The sequence below is a fragment of the Centroberyx gerrardi genome, chromosome 17 (genome assembly GCF_048128805.1).
Source record: "Centroberyx gerrardi isolate f3 chromosome 17, fCenGer3.hap1.cur.20231027, whole genome shotgun sequence".
In the NCBI taxonomy this organism is placed as follows: domain Eukaryota; kingdom Metazoa; phylum Chordata; class Actinopteri; order Beryciformes; family Berycidae; genus Centroberyx; species Centroberyx gerrardi.
The window spans coordinates 17,402,819-17,424,467 of NC_136013.1; the positions used below are offsets into that span (position 1 = coordinate 17,402,819).

General features: G+C 45.8%; 1 protein-coding gene across 3 annotated transcripts in view; it reads left to right on the plus strand.

Moving 5' to 3' along the window:
• The first annotated feature begins 6,526 nt into the window (after positions 1 to 6,526).
• runx3 (RUNX family transcription factor 3) overlaps positions 6,527 to 21,649 on the plus strand; it is a 50,874-nt gene continuing 35,751 nt past the window's right edge. For 2 of the 3 annotated variants that reach the window (XM_071900440.2, XM_078289432.1), the window contains exon 1: positions 7,238 to 7,348. In XM_071900440.2, the coding sequence (XP_071756541.2) occupies positions 7,291 to 7,348 (58 nt within the window). In that variant the 5' untranslated portion in view covers positions 7,238 to 7,290. Of the gene's footprint in view, positions 6,816 to 7,237; positions 7,349 to 21,649 lie in introns of those variants that run through there. The other variant, XM_071900433.2, reaches the window with a different exon arrangement.

A 21,649-nucleotide genomic window follows, 5' to 3' on the forward strand; every position in this document is an offset into this window, starting at 1 on the left:
AAACACGTAGACGCACATACGTAGACACAAGCACACAGAACCCGTGCACGCATACGCACACAGGTAGTAAAACATGGTGAGCCGGAGTAGCAGTCTGACTTACTAACTGCAACCCTGCAAAGCGAAAGCCTCAGCCGCCCAGAAAGTATGCGTTTTCACATGAGTTACATGTCAGCGGGAGAGACGGCTACAACTATCAAGCAGTTTCAAAAAAATAAAAATGACTGCAACGTTGCAGCATTCCGCCTGCATGGGATCTGCAAGGTTTGAGGCAAGACTATGGTCTGGTCTGGTCTGGTCTGGGTTAGCCTGGTCTGGACCTGGCTGGGGGGGGGTGAGTGGGGAGTGTGTGCATGTGTGTGCGTGAGGAATGGGGCGTTTGGGGTAACTGAGGTCTCGGGTTTACTGGTGCTTTTTTTTGTGAGGCTGCAGCGCTTTTTCTTCCAGCTGCTCTATTGCCATGATGTGGTGCCTCTCCGTACCTCAAAGCATAGTGTAAATTTACCACACTGGTGAATACAAGCGGTTCACAAACAAAGATACACGCTGTGATAAGGATTGTCAACCAAAACATGTTACAGCTAGAAGGCACTCGGTAGAGCGCAAACCTTAAGCGCAACATAATTGTCCAACTTACAAAGCTGCAGCCTCCGTAACGGTTTGTGTTTGTTTATCGTTTGTCTTCCGGGTTTGATGTTCTGACAAAACACCATGTGAATGCAACGCTGTTTAGCAGCCGACTTGGAAGTCCCGGATGTCGGACGTTCCCACCAGCACATGAAGGCAGCATAATAGTTCCAGCGGAAAACACAAAAAAACAAAAATTCTAATGTCGGAAATCCCAGATCTGGATCATCACCAAAATCTAATCAACTATCTGGCCACCACATTTCAGTCAAAACCGTAACTTTTTTAGACATCTTGCTAACAAACAGACAGACAGGGGTGAGAAAATAACCTCCTTCTAACTTAAAAAAAACAAAAAAACAACTATATTTGTTGCGTGTGTGACTTCCCTATCGGTCACACCTCTTGGGTCCAGATTAAATACACTTTACATGTTAGCCTTGAACGTAATGTTTAAAGTTTAGTTTGGGTAATGACCCGCAACATTTTCATAGAAATAAATATCTGTTCTTTTGCTCTCTATTGCTAATTGATTTAGCACAATAGTGATTCGACCTATAGCCAGTTCATTAAAGCTTAAAGCTGTTCTAAACAGCCGGTGTCTGGTAGCTCTTTCCTGGGAAAAATCCTCTTGCGCACAGGGAGTGATGCGTTTTGTTTCCAGCAGCAGCAACAGCGGTTTGTTTGGAATAAAAGAAGAAGAAGAAGAAGAAGTGGGTAGTTAGCATGAGCAGCGATAGCCATCATGGCTGAACAGACAAAGAAAATAAACTACAGAAACTCAAACTTCATCAACAAAAAATCCAAGGAAACAGACGTCACAGTACTGGACACACTGTTTGATTGGCAGGTGATCTGTGGGAAGAGCAGTGCAGAAACACCACAGCAATGAACGCTTAGCATGGATAGCAGGGATTATGGATTACCACTTCATACTTAATCACTTATTCTTCTTTGCATAGGTTTGTTTAAATAGCTATAAATCATTATATCTGAGTTGAGGGGGCAGTAAGTGATTGAACTGTATTATATAAGCCTATTTGACAACCATTAATTCTCAAATTAGTTACACAGCTCATGCCAGTGGTTCTGAAGTTGAGGTCTGAGTTGACCTCCATAAGGAGACTGAATGCTTAGGCACACTGTGAGAACGAGCGTCATTGTTGGCTCAGTTTCAGAATAACAGGAAGAGCTTGGGTGAAGCGGGTGGGATGGAGGGTGAGACTACCTGTAAATACGGTAAATCTGTGTCACAGAGCTGGGTGACAGAGGGACGTAACCGCACTGAAGGAATAAAGCTACCAACTGTCACCTCACTGAACTTTCAATCAGTAAAATTCAACAAGGGCAAAGCCATACCAGCTCATGTGTTGCTGCCTGTATCGCTCATCTCTGCAGCTCTGAATGTCTCTCCGTCACCGACAGCGATCCCCTGCCATGTCTGAAGAGTCGATATCCATGTAGCAGTGACAGTGGTCTCCTAGTGTTACCTCCCTCCCCTCCCAGGCCGCAGCTATCTGCTGTCCCGGGCCCTGCCACAGGCTCTGTTGTGCAGATCCAGCGCTGTACAGGAACTCTGGGCTACGGCCTGCAGAGTGTGTGGCGACATGGCGGCCCTCCCTCTCCTCTCTGTGTGGTTACCACAGTCTCCATGTCTGCTGGAGCCAATAAATAAATAATGGGCCCGGTGATCACTTCCAACCGTGATACTGCACGCTAAAACCACTGCATCTGGGAGTGCCTCGCTTACAATGACAACAACAACACACAGGCACACACACACACACACACACACGTACAAAAACACACACACACACAGACTGAGCTGGCGGTAACAGTGAACTAATTTCTCATACAGCCTCAACTTTTTAAGAACTCCATCAGAACAGAACTAACGGCTCCAACTGTTTGGTCGCTGCGTTTTTAACACCAGGTTATTTAAAATGTGACAACTTGGGAATTTTTACACGTTTTATCTTCTATCTTTTTTTTTTCTTTTTTTTTGACACTGACTGGTACCAACTTCCCCTTGCGAGGGTTTTGGGGGTGCCACTGCTTCTAAAAATGCTGAGAAGTAACTTTAGAGTTTCCAGATAAAATACAGTCCTCTGAGTGTCTGGTGTTAGGCAGAGTTAAAGATAAAACTAAATGTCACGGCTGGTAATGCCAAGTCACTGGAGACTTCAGTATAACAGACATCGGATCTGAATGTCTGTATATCACATGAGTGCAACGTTACAATACTGTCAAAGTCATAAGAATAGCCTGTGTGCACGCTGTACCGAAAGCAGACAGGAATATCAATCAAAGGAATGTCCACTGTAATATAATTAGCAGGAAAAGGCCAGTCTGAGGTGTGAGTGAGTAGCTAGGACATTGGACCCGTGCACACAGCCCAAACAGGCTCCCATGGCCTATCCTAGAGGCAGGGCGGTCCGTAACCATGGTGTTTGATGCAATGACGGCCACTTCATTATAAAAGCCTCCTCAAGTCCCACGCTGCATTCCACGTTTATGGGGAACATATGGGGAAGCCTGCAATTTTTAGACCACAAAATAAGACCCTTTGCAGCTGGACGCACGACCGCACTGGGTCCTTTTTGCCTCGCGAGCCACACCCGAGAGGCGTAGGACCACTGACAGTGATTAAACCGCCACAGTTTTCTCAGCAAAACAGGAGTTATATTAAGCTTAAATACAGGGGCTTGATAAACAAGGCCTGGGCAGGGGAAAAAAGAATTGAGTGAAAGAAGGCCACAATGATCTTCAGACTATTTTCCCCTCACGGTCATGGGCAGTGCAAAGCCATGAGATACATTTCAAAACATGAAGCAGATGTTTACCTAGACAAAGAAGAGAAAATACAGAGAGGACTAAGAAAAAGGCCTTGACTCCAGAAGTTTCTTCAAATGTCAAGTTTGGTCTGTACTACAATGGAGCCAATTCCCGTTCTTGTGCAATGCTGCGGGATGATCCCATATTTGTTTTGCTTTTCTCTGTTCCTCATTGAAAATCCAGATGCAACGTCTTTCTTTCCACAAGTGGACAAAAATAAGGAAATTGGCAATAATCTGAAACAGTTTCCCTTGTGAAAACAACAGTAGTAGAAAAATATAATTCTCGCTTAAATGGAATACAAAAAAAATAATAAAACAAAATAAACTATTGCCAACAACAAGTCTCAATACTGATATGCACAAATGCACCATGCACATTAAATGATTGCACACTCAAACAACCACAAGCCCAGCCAAAGCCCCTGTACTGTGAAACCAATGATCCCATTACTGTTCCCCGCTAGCATCCCCCTTTCTAAACAAGCACAGATGAGGCCGGGCCAAAACCCTGCAGAGGCCCTCACTCCAAATGTACAGGACTGGAGGAGAAGAGACTGGGTCAGGCCTTCCACACGAACCCATTTAACTCTTTTACTCAGTTTGTTTGGTACAATGCATTTTACACTCATTCCCTAAAAATTGTTCATATAATTGCCCATGTAAGGGATTTCCCAGAAATGAAGTTGAAGCGGTCTGGCTAAATTAAAATATCATTCAGCATAAGGGTGCGGCCGGAGAGCAGTGTTTCCCGGCGGGTCTGTGTGACAGTCGTACCTCTTGTTCAGCTGAGAGAGACAGAGCTGTAATCTGTCCCCGGGCTGGCAGGCCAGGGCCGAGGCCATGTCGGGAGGCAGCGGAGGTGTGAGAAGAGGAAGCCTCGCTGTGTGTGTGAGGTTAAGTCGGAGGCCTGTAGTGGCCGGGTGGACGGATTGATAAAAGCCCTGGGGCCGCGGCTGTGGCCTCAGCCTTCGGCCACACTCGCCGACACGCCGTGTCATTTAGCCCGCGCTGCCGCCTAACCCAACGGCAACTGCTCATTTACAGGGCAGTGCGGGCTACCGGGAAGAGCGGCAAGCTCGCGCACACACACACACACACACACACACACACACACATACACACACACACACACTGAAAACATGGTACTGTATATACACATACAAACACACGCTGTGGTGCATGGAGCAGTTTTGTCCAGCAATTAGCAAGGGAGAACATGTGGGCTGCAAGTCATACACAAAGCAGTGTGAAACAAAAAAATACACAAGTGTGCAGACAGCTACACACACACACACACGTACAGACAGACGGGTTTTCCAGGGAAAGCGATTGGGTCACATGAGTGACCAGACGGTGGTTTGGGTCTGTTGTCCCGTGACCAGACATGGTTAGTGTGTCACAAAGAGACAGGAGAGAAAGAGAGGAAGTTTGGCCACCACAGGCTGGCTAAGGCCACCTATGACTCGTGCGGATACACACACACACGCACACACACGCACACACACACACACACTGTTATGTATGCTTGTCAGATGAATGTTATCTCAGTGAACATGCTTGTCTCTCTATCTGCCCATCTGTCACTCTGCCTGTCTGTCTGTCTGTCTGTTCTATAGGCATCTATCATTTCCTTTTTTCCTCATCACTGCTCATGAAAAAGAAACTTCAAATCAACAGCATCATAACTAGAGAAAATAAAGGCAAAGGCATTAGTGCCAATCACATCTCTGGGCGGTACTGTACTTTTAAGTACAAGTAGCTGCATCAGTGTAAACTTTTCAGTTCTTAATGTCAACCCAGAATATGAAAATGTGTGAAAACCACAATCAGGTTAAATCTGCTTTGCACTTTCAAAGGGGGAGACGACAGTAGCCCACAGATACTAACGTGTTGGCTATATTGCTAGTATTCTGTACTATTTAGTATTATGTTTTATTAGATATATTTTCCTCTTCTTAAATATCGGCTACATGATGAACTGCGATCAAATCGCACATCGGTAGGGTACAAATGAAACAATGCAGAGAGCAGGAGCTGAAGGTTTTGAAGAAAAGCCAAGTGAATTTGAAATGAAGTGTGGGGGTGTGCATATGTTTTGAGGTGGGGCAAAAATCAAAGAGAAATAAAGCCAAAGAAGGAGAGAGAGAGAGAGAGAGAGAGAGAGAGAGAGAGAGAGAGAGAGAGAGGAGAGAGACACGAGAGCGAGTGAGTGACGGCACGAATGTGAGAGAAAGAGTAAAATTGGGGCGCGAGGGGAGGACAGCAACGCGAAAGATATCGAGAGACGGTGAAATAAGAGAGCGAGGGAGCGGTGAGCGAGTGTGAGGGAAGAGAGTGAAGAGAGAGCAGGCAGAGCCGAGCAACTGGCACCGCTGCTTCTAATGAGGCTAAGATTATGATACTATCAAGTGGTAAGTGAGGGTGGAGGGTTGGTTTTGCAGGCCCAAAACCACCGGTTCTTACAAACACAGATGCGCTGTGAGTCAGACAAACATAAAACCCATGCAGAACATACACACACACACACACAGTCAACACACACGGTGTTGTTCAGCAGTTTGAGACAGAACACTCTCTGCTCCTTTCCTGTTTCCCGGCGGCGGCAAAAGCCACAGCTTAGCCTCTCTCTCTCTCTCTCTCTCTCTCTCTCTCTCTCTCAGTTTCTCTCTTTCTCTCTTTTGTTCTGCTTTGCTCCTGTCTTTTTCTCTCCCTCTCATTTGTGTTTGGCTTAATGCGTTTTAATGCCTCTCCGGTTCCTCACATTGGTTTCAGTGCCGTCTGAAAGCCTCGCTGAGCCACAGCGGCGTAGGCCGCTGCCTGGTTTGAACTCAAAAGAAAATAGAACGTTTCCAAAAACTTGGACGGCCAATGAAGAGTGAGGAGAGCGAGCTAGAGAGGGGAGCGAGGGAGAGCCACGGAAAGTAAAAACCAACCAGAGAAAAAAGCAAAGACGAATGAAAGAGTGGGAGGGAGGGAGGGAGGGAGGGAGAGGCCCGGTGACCTCACGTGACATGTGACGTGAGCTCCACCACTCGCGGAGGGGAGTGTGCATGTGTGTCTGTGTGTGGAGGATGGCGAGGAGGATGCAAGAGAGAGAGAGAGACTGTGGCTTTTAGCCTTTTGCAAGCGTTGACGCTCCAGTCAGGCCGCCACACATCGTAGCAGAGAGAAAGAGAGAGAGAGAGACAGAGAGAGAGAGAGAGACCACGCTATCAGGCTAGCTGGCTAACCTCAGACCCCCAGCCCGCTGCGTGACAGAGGACCACAAACCCGGCCCTCCCTGCCCGCCCGGCTCTACCACCCGGGTACAGTTAGGAGGACGCCCCCCCCACCCCCTCATGCCCAGCCCCGGTGAGTCCACCTCTACAGGCCAGAAACCTGTAGAGACCAAACGCTGCCGGTGCCTCTGTGTAAACTGGCCACAATTTCCTCTGCTGCTCTCTCAACTGGACTCTCTCACTCGCCCTCTCTGCTTCTTCTTTTCCTGCTCTCTCTCTCTGTCTCTCTCTCCCTCTCACCCTATCATTCTCTCTCCCCTTCTCTCTCTCTCTCTCTCTCAAATGTCTCCTTCCTCTGGTGCTGCTGCTGCTGCTAACATATGCTGCTGCTCTCTTCGCAGGCTTGTGGCTTGGGATTCCTGCGGTAGTCGCGAAACCCCAAATTCTTGGTTGCAAACGGGCTCCGAGTTCCAGGAGTTTTGTCCTCTCGCGCTCTCCTTCTCCTTCGCTCCTTAGTCTTTCATTCTGTCGTTCAATCCTCCCTCTCCCTCCAAGGTTGGTCGGCGTCGGCTGCAGCGAGGGCTCCGGAGCGTTCTGGCTTCCCTGTCATGGCATCCAACAGCATCTTTGACTCCTTCTCCAACTACAGCAGCAGTCTACTCCGAGGTGAGCGCCGTTTCCTCCCCTCCTCTCCCCTTCCCTCTCTCTCCCTCTCTCTCTCTCTCCCTCTCTTGTTTCTCCTCTCAGTCAGGTCCGTGGCTTGAGGCGTCAGAGGGAGGACAACTGTGGCATTCACCCCCCACCCCACCCCCCACCCCCCACCCCTCCTTTCCCACTGCTCCCAGTTGTTACGAACGTGTGGCCTTGTCAGTTTGGCAGCAGTATGCATGTGTGTGTGTGTGTGTGTGTGTGCGTTTCCACTGTCCAAAAAAAGCATGGACAGAAACACCTTCAGACGTGAGCGTTGGATGCTTATTCTGGTGTGTGTATGCGTCTATGCGTATCTGTACTCACATGTATGCATATGTAGTACGTTGTAGCACATGTAGAATGTCTCATATGTTACAATAGGAGTTTTACAAAAGGAGGAACTGCCCTGTACGGTAGCCCACATCTAGTTGACTGATATGGCCCTTAAAGGCCTTTGCCTCCCCACTGCTGTGTTTTCTGTAGACTTGATGGAGTGGGGCCATAATGGGATTCTCACCACAGACATTCATTATCAAGTGAAACTCGGGGCTCTCTGCGAGAATACGAGCTCAGAGGCTCCATGTGACTGGGCCCTTTACTGGAACACGGCAATACAATAAAAGAAAAAAGAAAAAAAAAAACATATTAAGCTCTTTCACTCTCCTTTACTTCCAGGAGGTACTTTTGGTCTGTGTGGTGAGGTGAGTGCACTACTTGGCGACGCTAAACGCTAGCTAGCCTCAATGAAGAAGCCATTTGTTGCCATGGCGATCTCAATCAGACAGCCTTTACTTGGAAGTAGTGAAGCCATTGAGTGGATGAGAACTAGGAGAACTCGAAGGAGAAGAAATGTCAAGACTTTTACACCAGTTTGTGTTTATGTGTCTGATTTTTAATAGTCTATTTGGCGAGTTTATTTGGAAAAGTTGTTGATAAACCTCTTGAAATATAGATTTCCTCAAGCAATCAATCTAAAAATCCCTCCACATGTCACTGCAACAGCAGCATGTCACGCTGACAGACGAGTCATTAATCTGATGGGGGCCAGGGGATTCAGTTGTTCCCACTGTTCCTCATGCAACCGCCGAGACAGCCACCGAAAGGCAGGAGGAAAAAAAAAAAGAAAAAATCTCCTTCCCGATTAAGGCCTCGTTGCAGTGTTAATTAGAGACAGCCACAGGAGAAGCACTACCAGCTCCTAATTGTTTGCAGAGTATATCTTAAAATCTCTGGAGCCTCAGCACACACACAAAGACGCAGACAGTCAGACATACACACACACACACACACTGAGTACATACATCTGTGGCTCACATGAGAACAATCCTCTGATATCCCCAGTGGAACCGCAGTGACAGGGGATGATGTTCCAGTGTTCTCACAGCTCCTACAGACACCAAGGCATTTATAGTTTCCTCCTGACAAGGCTCAGGCCTCTTCCTCCTTTCTTCTCTATAACCACCAGATCTGCATCCCTTTATCTCCTCAGTGTTTACTGTACAAGTCTACAGATCACTGTGTGTGTGTGTGTGTGTGTGTGTGTGTGCGTCTGTGTCACTGACTTCAGATTTCGTACATGCCCTCTGTAAGGCTTTGTAGCCGCTTTAACCTCTAATGTAATGTGCTTTTGGTCGCCTGATTTTGATTTTCAGCACTACCAGTGTAGCGAGGAGGGAAAGATGATGTGCTCACAAAAAGATAGGCCGAGGGGGAAAAAAAGAGACAAGCATTTAAAAGCTGTAATCACCATTGGAAATCATTAGCGAATATGCAATATCCTTTTACAATTCGTTCTGTCGGGAGACTGAAACCGAACTGCAAGAGAACAAAGGCCAAGAGTCATTAAATCCTCCAGTTCAATCTGAAAGCATTTCAAATAGGGACTACCTCATGTAAGCAAAATACCCCAGCGGTTAGTTTAACAACTTGCATTACACAGGCAAAGCAATTTGGCCAAGGTTCTCTTTTTTCAGACTCAAATCAAACTGAAATTAAGAGCAACAGTTAGAGAAAATCAAGGAGACTGTTAAATGTCTGTGGATAACTGTGGCTTTCCAAGCTCTGACTTTAATACTATGCTACATGAATCTTATGGAAATAAGAATGTGTTCATCTTTTCAGAAGTCAAGAGGTATTACTGTACGCAGAATTTTGCCTAGAGGGCAAAATGACACAAAAAGAGGATGAACCCACTAAAATTGCTAAGAAAAAGTGTCAGAATCATGATAAATAAAATAAAAAATAAAACAATTTAGTTCTTAATGACCATGTTTTTTGTAGTCTTCTTACCTCCTAATTTCATTTGTGATAAAATAGCACTAGCATTATCACAGATACATCAGCACGGGACAAACACAATGTCACACTATATACAGTCTGTATGTCGCTAACTGATACATTTTGGCTTATCTCACGCTGCAGAGAGAGAACACATGTAAGCATGTGATGTGCAACATCTGATGCACTTCGCGTGAGAAGAGAGAGGACGCCTCACCTCAGAAACCTCAGTCCCCCTGCTGAAGCTGAGGGACACACACACACACACACACACACACACACACACACCTACACACACACAAAAACACGAGACACACATGCACACTCACATGCATGCAACTCACTGACAGAACAGACAGACCAGCTGTCATTCTCATGGCACATCAAGTTCCATATACAAGAAATAGGTAGTAGGACCCTGACGGTTAGTACACTAACTGTGAGGGTGTATGTGCATGAGTGTGTATTGGAGGGAGAGAGAGAGAGAGAGAGAGAGAGAGAGCTTCCCTCCACGAGGCGCTAATCTGATGCAGACTCACAGTGCTCCTACCGTTCACTGATAATAACCACAATGAGGCTACACCTGCTAACTCTCACACAACAGCCCCACTATTTGGCCAGAGAGACGCTCACTTTCTTTCCTCTTTGACTTTAGAAAGCAGGAGGAACCAAAAAAAAAAGCAGCAGACTGACTCCCTGTGAAGCAGAATTGTATAAACTTTATTGGGTTTTCCGAACCTGACGTTTTGGCAGCGCGCGGTGTTTGCATCAGGTGGGGTACCTGGTTTATAGCAGCTGTGATTGGGCCTGTGCGGCGGGTCATATCCCTGGCCCGGGTTCTGTCACCGCATTTCCCTCCGCTTGGAAGGGCCGCCGGGTTCCCAGCAGGCTCTTTTACACAGGGGTCCGTTTTAGAGTGTTACGCTCTTGGGAGCCAGCTCCCTTTGTGGCAGAGAAAAAGGCCCCAGTTTATTAGGGTGGGAATGGTTTTATATGTTTGGCTTGTTGCGCTGTATGAATGGAAGTGAGGGTTTGTGTGTGAGAAACGCGCCATGCCTCACCACAGTAGTAGCGAGGTTATTTTGGTGGATTCTGGGAGGTGGTCTGGTTTGTTCAACAACTTTGGGGAGGGAAAAGCCTGAGAGACACATGCACAGTGAGAGAAAAGGACGTTTTTGAATGCAGTGCTAAAATGGATTCTTCACTGTGGATGAAAGTCAAAATCAAATTTATGATTTTCAGGCACAGAACCACTGAGAAATAAAAAGGCACTGTACAGTAGCTCAAAATACAAAAGAAACTATAAATTTGACAAAACACAAGGCCGGTCCTTGGTGAATTTATTAATGACACAGTCATGTGGTGAGGATTCTTTTCCTCTCTTAAATGAATAAAGCTTGATTGGAGTCCATTCAAAGCCCTTCTGCTGAGTGTTAGGCCTCCGACGCCAAAACATGGAGATTGGCTGAGCGCGCTGAAATCTGTAACCAGATATTAAGAGTTTCAATATTCTAAAGCGAAAGCAAATAATAGAAAACTCATGACAGCCACAGCGCGGCGAAACCCTGTCTCCAATTTAGCCGGGTATAATATCTATTTATAAAACTCTGAAGGCATATTGGATAGGAGGAACGCTCTGGACTTGATTAGGGCTGTAAACGTTTGGAGGTACTTATTTACTTTTTGGTCCGTCTCGCCGTTTTCACCGTCTGTCAACACGGCTTGATGGGGAACACTTTCAGGGGTTGCCAGTAAGATGGCTTCCAGGTAGAAGAGGCAAAGGGGCGTGCTGATTATGTGGTCGACTAATCCCAAACCTGCCTCCGCCCTTATACAGTTTGGCTCCAACCGCCAAGCTCCGCGTTTCGCTGGTCAAGGTTAAAGTCGTGCTAAGTGTTGTAGTAAATACAATTTTCTGGTGGTCGACGAGCAACCACAGGGGCCAGATTCCCTGCGGCTGGTCTCCAATCTGATAATATGGATTTATGCTGTAAAGGTCTCTTTGACTGGAAAAAAAAAAAAAAAAAAAAAGTCCTAACCAGGGAAGTGTTTTGAAAGGGTGAGCAACTTCTATCAACAAACGTTTCTGGAAGGGTTGGGCTAACGTATCGTGCTGTATGTTTCTGTAACTCTACTGGAAAGTAAACTGGAGGTAGAGTCTGGAGGAGCATGGCAACCCAGCAGAGAGCGAATGTGATCTGAGGCTGGTGCCGGGCCAGCGGAGGAACAGGAAGGCAGGGAGAGCGCTCGGCTCGGCTCGGCTCGGCGTCTCAGCCCCTTTCACACAGTTCACCCAGAGTTAGTCTGCATGTTAAACCCACTTCTCTGATTGTCCCTGGCAGTTGTGAGGGCAGTGAACTCGGTGAACGTATGCTGAATACATTACCTCGCCACCCTCCTGTGAAACAAAAAAGGAGTGAATATGTACTATAGTCTTACATAACAATTACGGAGTGGCGGTGTGAAATAATTGCTTTGGTGAGAGACACAAATGTCCCGAGTCAGTCCGGATACAATGCAAGTCGATGTCAGTGGAATTTATAATGTCTAGACGAGCTCTATTTTAACTGGGACCCTCTGACGTGGAAAAGAAATCGGAACAGGAACAAAATGCATGTAGGGAGGAAAATATGCAGACTTTGAAAATACTTGGATAATTGGATAATAAGGTGGAAATGATCACAATATGATTTTGTTTCATTTTTAAAAGGTCGTGCACACACACCGGATGTGGCTCTTATAGTTCGATGAGTCATTCCTTTAGGTTTAATTTGCTTCACTTCTGAGCTCCTAATGTTTCATTAAGCCTTTATGTTAAATTGATTAAATCCACATCACTGTTATTAAACTCTTCATGATCTCATCCCTATTGCTTGGTGGACAACTGAATTAAGAAAAAGCTGTTCTCGCAATTTTAACTTTATAACCTACGCCCTAAACCACAGGCCGACACCACAGCTTATTGCATGGTCAGGCAACACACACATATAATTGTACGTTAATTTAAACATTATTAACTGAAATTTATGCAGCAATTGGACTTCGCTTGTAATGTTCAGCACGGAATTCGGAGATAGCAGAGAAAAAATTAAAACAATTCCAAAGAAACTATAAAATAAAATATTTGTTTCATCTACACAAAGTGCAGTTCGTTTCAGTAACTCCACATATAATTAGAGACGTCAACACCCTTATGACCTGAATTTGACTCAGATTCAGAAGACTTATTGCTCGGACCCCTCCCTATATCGTTAAACAGATATTGTCAACAACATCCTTTCTGTCGCAGTAACATGAGGAAAAACAAAAAACGCCTATGACTAAGCACAACATCAATCGCTGTGTATTTTTGTTTTTAGCATTACAGTTGCGTTCTAATCCAGAACAAATACTTGCTCTCTAAATGGACGGGCAAGGGGTCTGGTCAACAGCACATGAAATGACTATGGAGATCCCACATGTTCAGAAACATAACAGGAGACAGTGAGTTTTTTTTATATACATGAGATGGAACACAGGTTTCAGAAAGCGAAGGGGTTATTTTATCATGTGTGAAAGTTTAGCAAAGATCTGAGGCCCGGAGGAACTCATTCTGTCACCATCAAAGGATTAAAAGGAATGTTTTTCACAGACAAATCCTTCCTCCAGACTGAATCTTCTTCACTTCATTACGAGCAACTTTAATCATGCTCAAAACATCCCTAGCCCATCCCTCTTCCCATAAGCAATAAAGCAAAAAAAAACAAAAAAAAAAACTTAATTACGGTGGAGGAAAAATGCAGATAATGATAGGATGTGAGAGGCTGCAGGCTATGAAATGGTTTTTGATTCTCTATTTTCCTCTATTTTCCCAGAATTTTTTTTCAGCTTGTTTACATACAGTTAATTGTCCTTGGTGCAATAAAACACGTTTCTGGGCTGCATCTAGCCTGCCCCCAAACATAATTCTAACCTAGGAGAATCGATTTTTGCAGAGATGGCATTCAAAAATGGGATTTTATTTTTCTCTTGGCCTATTCATCGGGGGGAACAAATAACTGAGGGTGAATCTCAGTGCTACTAACTGCATCAGTAATGGGCCACCTAATTGTGCTTTCCTACTCTGTGCTGCACATGGGGGACACAGATTTGAGCATTTAGTGTAATCACCCAAGTTTTGACTAAAAGATCATGAAGTGTAGCATTTCATAAAGCTTACATTTTACTAGCCAAATAGACGGCCTCCAGCCAGTCAAACTGATACAAAACTAATTCATTCACTATCTATTTCCCTGTATGCGCCAGGTTTGTCCTAAAGTAAACTTCAGCAGGCCTGTACTTTCTCTACAGCTGCTCACTTCTGTATTGGCTCGGTAGAAAACACCAGGCCAGGGATTCCCCCTCAGCTGTGCAGCAGAAGTGGCTCCTCCATCTCTTCTCCATTGTCTCACCCCTCTCCGTCTGCTGCGAGGTCACCCCGTCTGCTGCGAGCGCTCCCCTCTCACGGACATAGGAGAGTCATCGTGCGCGCAAACACACACGCACACGAACACGCGCAGGCTGCAACTGGCCCGCTCTTGTATGCATGCACGCACACAAACACGCACGTACACATACAGAAGCCAGCCGCCTGATTTTTCCCCCAGTGCTGAGTCAGAGGAGCAGCGCATGTCAACATGATGACCGTGACGTTTTCCCCCTCTAAATGCTGTCTGACCTCACCGTAATAGCTGGTCAGGGCTAACATATGGTCTCCCGATGCCTTAGTCCAGCACAGCCCACAGCCTTGACTAAACACCAGAGGTCTTAGCTGAAAAATATTGGTGACTGCTTTCTTGATTTTATGAAGTGCCAATTTATGTTTCATGCTTGAAAAAAATATTAAGCCAACTACTGTGTAGTGTGGTTCTCTCCTAGTGACAGGCCTGAAAATTCAAACTAATGGGCCTTTCCTGTGAGATACAAGCTTGTTGGACCCACATTAGCAGCACCATCCACATTACATCTTGTCTGTGTGACCAAGCATAGGGATTCCCAAACCTTTTTATGTCAAGGACCCCAAATATATGGCCTAGGCATTAGACCACTGTTTGATAAGACTTTGCCCTAACGGACCCCATTTTAGAAGATTTTAGTTGTTAGATATGACTTGTCATAGAATTATATAACTGTCTGTATTAAAAACCTATGATCATTATGGTAACCTCTAGTAAGTGAAATAACAGTGAAATTAAACTATTCCGTATTTTGATGGGGAGCCCCTGGAGCGACCCCCAGAGGTCCCCATACCTCACTTTGGGAACCTCTGATGTAGCATGTCACGGACAGCTAGCTGAGCCACAAAGCCAACCTGGCAGAGAGACGTTTGTGTTAGCTCGCAAAAGCCTGACGGACATGAACACAACTTTTCCCCTTTAATCAGTGTAATGACACAACAGGCAGACAGTGAGCCAGTCATTCAGTCAGTAGAGTTTGATTAACCTAATCACCAGGCAGCCAGACTCCAGGCTACTGATTGGGTTTACAAACGCTCCTTGTCATCGTTGTGTCGTTAGCTCGTCGTTAGCCGCGGCCGCCTTGACGTGGAGCAGCGACGTGCCGCGCCTAAACACAGCAATCAGGGGATTAGTGTGCAGTTACAGCAAAGCCTCAATGGACGCCTCGGGCTCTGAGTCAAAGAGAGGAAAGCCCTGCCATACTATGCTAGCTCCACGTGGCCAGGGTGCTAACTGTACACGGGCAACGCCACTAGTGATTAGCAGCGGAGATGATGAGAGGAAACATTCAGTCACCTCGGACACACAGGGGTGGTTTCCCAGACTCCAATTAAGCCAAGTCCTTGACTCAAGCAATGGTTTGAATGGAGGGACTCCATTGAAAATAAGTTTTAGCCTTGAATTAGGTTTGCTTAATCTAGATCTGGGAATCGGGCCCATAGGAATCAGAGAGAAAGAGTTGCATGCAACGCGTTCACTCTCTCCACTGCACAAAGGCTCAGTGACGTTTGGAGACGATTCATTTTCTTTTGATTTAATTTGAACTCAATTGGACTGAATTGGACTGATTGACAGTAATCATTTACTGCACAAAAGAGGGGATTTATGAGTGATGATAAAACGATTTATGTGTCTAAGTGCTCTCCTGAGCTCCTTGGCTTGCAGGCTGAGTGTCGCCACACCCTTGTTTCCTTACGATGAAAAGCCCTGAGGGCCAACCGAGTACTTTCCAAGAGTTGTCTCACGTCTGCAGAGGAAAGTGGCATGGACACTTGTCAGGAAACCAGCGCTGGGTCACTGCTTGAATCTGGTTGGATTCTGTGGTGAGTCAGATGGTGCTCGGGAGGCTGAACTCCTCTGAAGAGGGAAAGAAATGCAAATTCAATATCTGGGAGCTCTTTGAAGTCCGTTTACACTTGAGTGAGTGTGACAGAACCTGGGATGACCCCTTGTTATAAAACCCCTTAACAGTGATGAAAGGAGTTTAAAGGGACAAACTCTGAAGACAATAGTTGAAAAGTTGAAAGAATGTGTGCATGTGTATGGTGTGTGTGTGTGTGTGTGTGCATGTGTGTGCACGTGTGCATGTGTGTGTGTGTGTGCGCGTGTGTGTGCATGTGATTTTTTTCAGTAGTGCAGTACAGGCACAGAAAGCAGGAATGATTAAGAGGTACTTTGTCTCCATGTTAGAATGATTAAAATATAAATATGTAATAAACCCAAGAACAACACCTTTGGCACAGTGCCTGGTATGGCTGGTAGAGTCCCTTTTGCCTTTTGCTGGTTAACATTCATGCCATTCATTTCATTCGCTACATACCTCACCGTGTTCCTTCGCAGTTCTAAGTAACAGGGGCCTAGCCTTAGAAAATAAAAACATGTGGCTTTTGTTGCAGGGAGGAATGAACAACAGCATTCCATGTGCAACCACATCAAAGATCCCCCTCGCCATGGGGCTAAATGAGGGCAGACTCTCCTGCTTGCCTCTCCTGACGCGACTGCCACTAATTAAGCAGAGATCTAAAACTGACACTCCTCTCCATTCATGCCTCTCCATCTTCCTCTCCTTTCCCCTTTCTTCGCATCTTCACTCCATTCTCCACACTGTTCAAATGTGCGGCGCTTCTCTTCGGGTTCCAGCAAACGGGGACAGCCACACAGCTCGCACAAAGGGGCATTGTCTGCTGGTGAAAATGTGGTTTACAGGCTCTGCTATAATGGCTCGGTGGTTGCTGGAAGCCATGCGCACTTCCTAATATTCGGCTCACATGCGATTTCATTTTGAGAAAACACTGAGTTATGGGGCTTCGCCTTTGTGCGAGAGGGACGCCTCGCAACTTATTTTCGGAGCCGGCAGGCTTGGGCTCCCCACACCCGCCCCGCTCTTCACCCCCTCTTCCCCTCTCTGGTGGCGCTACTATATTTGTGTGGGATCTCGAGCGAGGGAAGAGTAGACGCAGGCTGCGTTGCCAGTCAAACGTGTTTGGGCTGTCAGACTGAAAGGCTTCCAGCGCTGCGATCTGTCTCCTCTCCTCGTCAGTGGGAGCCGTTTGATCTGACAGAGAGACTCCATTAGAGACGCAGGGAAGTTCAACTGCTGGGAGGTTGGATGGCTTCAGCAGTCAGAGTAGCAGCCCAGAGAGGAAAAGGTTTGCACACGCAGTCTGGTTGCAATCTTGGTGTCTGTGCTGTGTATCTATAAATGTCTCTGAGCATTACTCGTCCTTATACTAGGTGTGTGTGGTTACCCGTCGAGTGCAAAGTACGAAAGCCTAAATGAGCTGACATATCTTGGGGCTGTGTTGGGCAAAGGGGTGGTGACGCGGTGGATAATGATATCATAAACATGCGCCACAGCTGAGCCACAATGAGAGAGAGAGAGAGAGAGAGAGAGAGAGAGAGAGAGAGAGACAGAGAGAGAGAGTGAGTGATACATCATTTGCTGAGGTGGTGAAGGTACTGTCTTCATGAACACACGCCACAGTTCGTCCACAGTCTCGCACTGGAGCTGGGGAGGTGTGGGGTGGCGATGCGGTGGGTGATGACCTCATAAACCTGCGCCACAATCCAATAGAGGAGAGCAGACGCTGGTGTCAGAGTGGTAGAATGGTGGACGACGGTTTGATAAATATGCATCAATGGTCCGGCCACAGACCGACACAACGCTCCCTACATTTAACGTGGCTACAACTTCTACCAATCAGGAGGAACTCTTGACAAATGACTCAGTTCTCTAAGACATCTTTACAAGAAATAATAGGGGATTAGAATTAGACATACTGGGTAACACATCGGGGTAATTCCATCACCCATTTGTGCTGTGTGATAGCAAAATAGCTGTAAAAAAAAAAAAAAAAAAAAGAGCAGGGAGAGTGAATTGAGTGTGGCTCCTATGAAAGATTATTCTCCTGATCTGTGTGTGGCAGCTGGGCTCAGACAGGCTCTGGCACTGGAGCTGCATGGCAGTTAAACTGTCACTGGGAGGAACTGTAAATCTTTTGCAGAAGGTGAATGCAGCATGACAGTGCCACAGGTGTGTGTGTACTGCTCACCAGTTGCCAGTTGCTCACTATACTACAACTGCCTGTCTGTCTGTCTGTGTATCTCAGCCATCCTGAGGAGAAGTCTACAGAATTTTAGCTGGACACATTTGGCAAAGCAAAGAAAGGCAGAGTGAGTCAGGATACTGTGTTTGGCTGTGTGTGCATGTGTGCATGTGTGCATGTGTGCATGTGTGCGTGTGTGTGTGTGTGTGTGTCTGTAGGGGGTGGGGGTGCTGTCACTTTGGCAACGCCACTGCACATATTGCAGCGATTACCACAGCGGAAAAATGTTTTTCTGCAACATGCAATTACTACAGATTACAGATTGCCGTCCTTGCATCAGAAGCTCTAGCCAGAAAAGGAGAAACACTGTGCATTTGTATGTGTGTGTGTGTGTGTGCATGCGTGTGCATGTGTGGAGTTGTGTGTCGTTACACACAAATAGACAGACAGACACAGAGACAAAGAAAGATGAGAAATGATTATAGCTCACACTAAAAACCACAACTGAAAAAATGGGGGAGTTGACGTATTTATGGGACTCATTTAGATCTAAAAGTTATACTGACTTTCAGGGGTAAATAAAGACCCTGGAAGAAAATACAATCTGTCCTTCACTGAAATGAACAAATGTAGAGCAGGGTAGATTTTACAGGCCTTCGTCCATCATCATCAACGTTATGAAAAATGTAAACTGGCATTAATTCATGCCCTACCCACGAAGCACACAGCACTAAATGCTACACGTCGATTTTGAACTTGGCATTTTGTTCCAGGTTACAAATCACCCTGAATATCAAAAAGCTTCCTTCAGGTCACACTAAACAATATAACCCCAAAAGTGGTGCCCCGCAGCAAGGCAGGGCCCTATTTACATAACCCACCAGATCAAAACTCAACCCAAAGTGCTCCTATAATAGCACTGGGGCCTTTTGGTGAGCTTACCATCCAATGCTACTTTTAGTGGGTTCCAAAGAATAAACAGGCCCGGGAACCACATCACAGGCTGCTGACTGTCATCGTTGGGGTGAGTGTACCCGACGGATGATGTGAGGGCGGAGCCACCGTGACACCAGGGTTCACGCCGAGTGCCCCCCCTCCACCCCGCCTGCCTGCCTCGGGTGTGGTGTTACCCGCTGAACTGCCACTGCGAGGACAGGGAAGGGGCTTGACCGCAATCGCTGATCGCATTGAACACATCAGTGTGTGCCACCGTGCCCTTCACAACTTATTGTGTATGGCAAAGAGGTGAAGCTTAATTTTTTGAAGTATTAAAAACATGTTTGATCATACCATCCTATCTGCAGCAGCCCCTTCTAGAGGAGTGGGGAACATCAAAGTGGCACCACCAAACTCTCTTCCCATCTCCGTCCTAGTCACAGAGGTCACTGTCCTCGTATCCATGATGAATTAAATATGAAATGAGGATAAGGTGTTGTCATTAAGACAGATACGCGCTTGGTGTGTTCGAAAGCGAACGCGCTCATTCCGAAACCTGTCTGCATTCAGCGCGCGGAAATAAAAACACGGCCCTCCTTGAGTCGGAGCCGTCCCCCAACAGCCATTATGCAGCTCAATTGATTCAGAGGCCTTTAATAGGCCCTTGGCTACGCTCTGCACCTTTTATAAAATGTAAGCAGAGTATTAAAGATGCATGAGATGAATGTGCTCATTGTCTCCTCTGGTGACGGCCGTATCTCAGCTCGTCACGCTTACATAGCAATTAGCTGCTGGTTTTGGAAGTGTCACAAACTCGTTCATCATTTTAAGGGTAATGTATATTCTAAATGCCTTCAAGGATCCAGAATTGGGGCCTGACACTGTCATGAGTTACTGGATGTATACAATATTTAAATGGGTAAATTACAGAATTCAGTATGGCTCTCCAAAAGGCCTCATGTTGGGACTTTATGACCCAAAGCAAAGTTTGAGTGCAATATCCTACGCATGATTTCCAGTGATAGTTGGCAGAGAAAACTTAAAATAGGAAGTTAAATGATAAAAATTGGTCAATGTGTTCTCTATTTTCTTGTCTGAACATCAACATGGACAACAATGACCACCAATTGCAATGTGCTGACACATTATGTAATCACAATTTGAGAGCGAATCAGCCATCTGAGCACCAAAGCCTAAAACCCAAACAGTCTGTGCCTACTCATTGTTGTTTCAAAGTTTCTCCATATACTTGTGTATATAAACACTCCCGACGCTAGAATATGATTTGGCTTTGAGGGGACTGGCACAAATGGCTTTGGTGACTTACATCATGCTTGGAAGTCTAATCACAGACACTCTTGTCATATCAAGCAGAAAAAGTCCATTTCATAGCGAGCTACATTTCAAAAAGGAGGGAAGAGTAAACAAGTCCAGCATTCCAAGGCCACCGCAGAATTCATCATTCATACAAAAAAATACCCCGAGCCCCAAAGTAGAGCTAATTTAATCCGAGAGGAATAAAACTCCATTTCATAGGAGTCGTCCATTCAGAACACTCATATTTCCACTGAGCAGAAACCCCCGGCTGAAATTCGAGGAGACACTTTTCGGAAGGAATGCGTTCGGTGGGTTGAGGGCCAAGCTTGCCCTGTAATTTGTGAATGTACAGAAATGTGCGACCGCCACAGCCTCTCTAAAGATAGAAATCTTTGTCTTATGTCATCGCTGAACCTCAAACTATTTCTAATTGCCCCCATAGCCCCCTTTCCAAATGAATAGCTGCCCATCCAAAGGCTTATGTGTGCATGTCTGAAAATAGCCCGGGAGTTTGCACAGGCTAATAGATCATATTCAGATGAAAATGACAAGTTTAAAGGATCTCCACGTATCTGAGACTGTCCCCATCTTCAAAGTGGCTTTTAAGTGGCATTGAAGGCAGAGTGGGTGGCATTTAGAACCAGGTATAGGCTTACAGACCCCAAAGGCTTCCACTGCTTTCTCTGCTAATGGGGATCATGCTCATATTAGCTTTTACATTCTGACTCATTATCAGCGTAACCTAAAGTGGGTTTTCCCTTGGTTTCCCGCACACAGAAGAAGGAGGGTTCTTTAAGGATGCTTTGGTTAAGGTAGTGGTTCCATATAGAACCGTAAGGACTCTAAGAACCCTACAATTTGTTAAAATACATAAAAATGGTAAATCAGAACAAAAAAACAAGTGTGGTTCTTGAAATGTTCTTTTCTTTCTGCTGATTTGGAGCATTTTGTGCATTCTTAAATGGTTCTTCAAAGCACCATAAAGGTCAAATGCAGAACTATTTCAGCATGGTGCTTTAGAGAACCTTTCTTAAAGGGTTCTTAATAGCATCAAAAAGGGTTCTGCTATGCTACAGGCCCAAAGAACCACTTTCTGGGACTATATAGAACCCTTTTTGTTAAGAGTGTACATTTCAGATGAAAGTGTTATAGGGGTGAAGATAAACTCTCAGTAACAAGTTTTCAGAGAGATGCCATCAGTAAACAGTGATGACATTTACATCTGG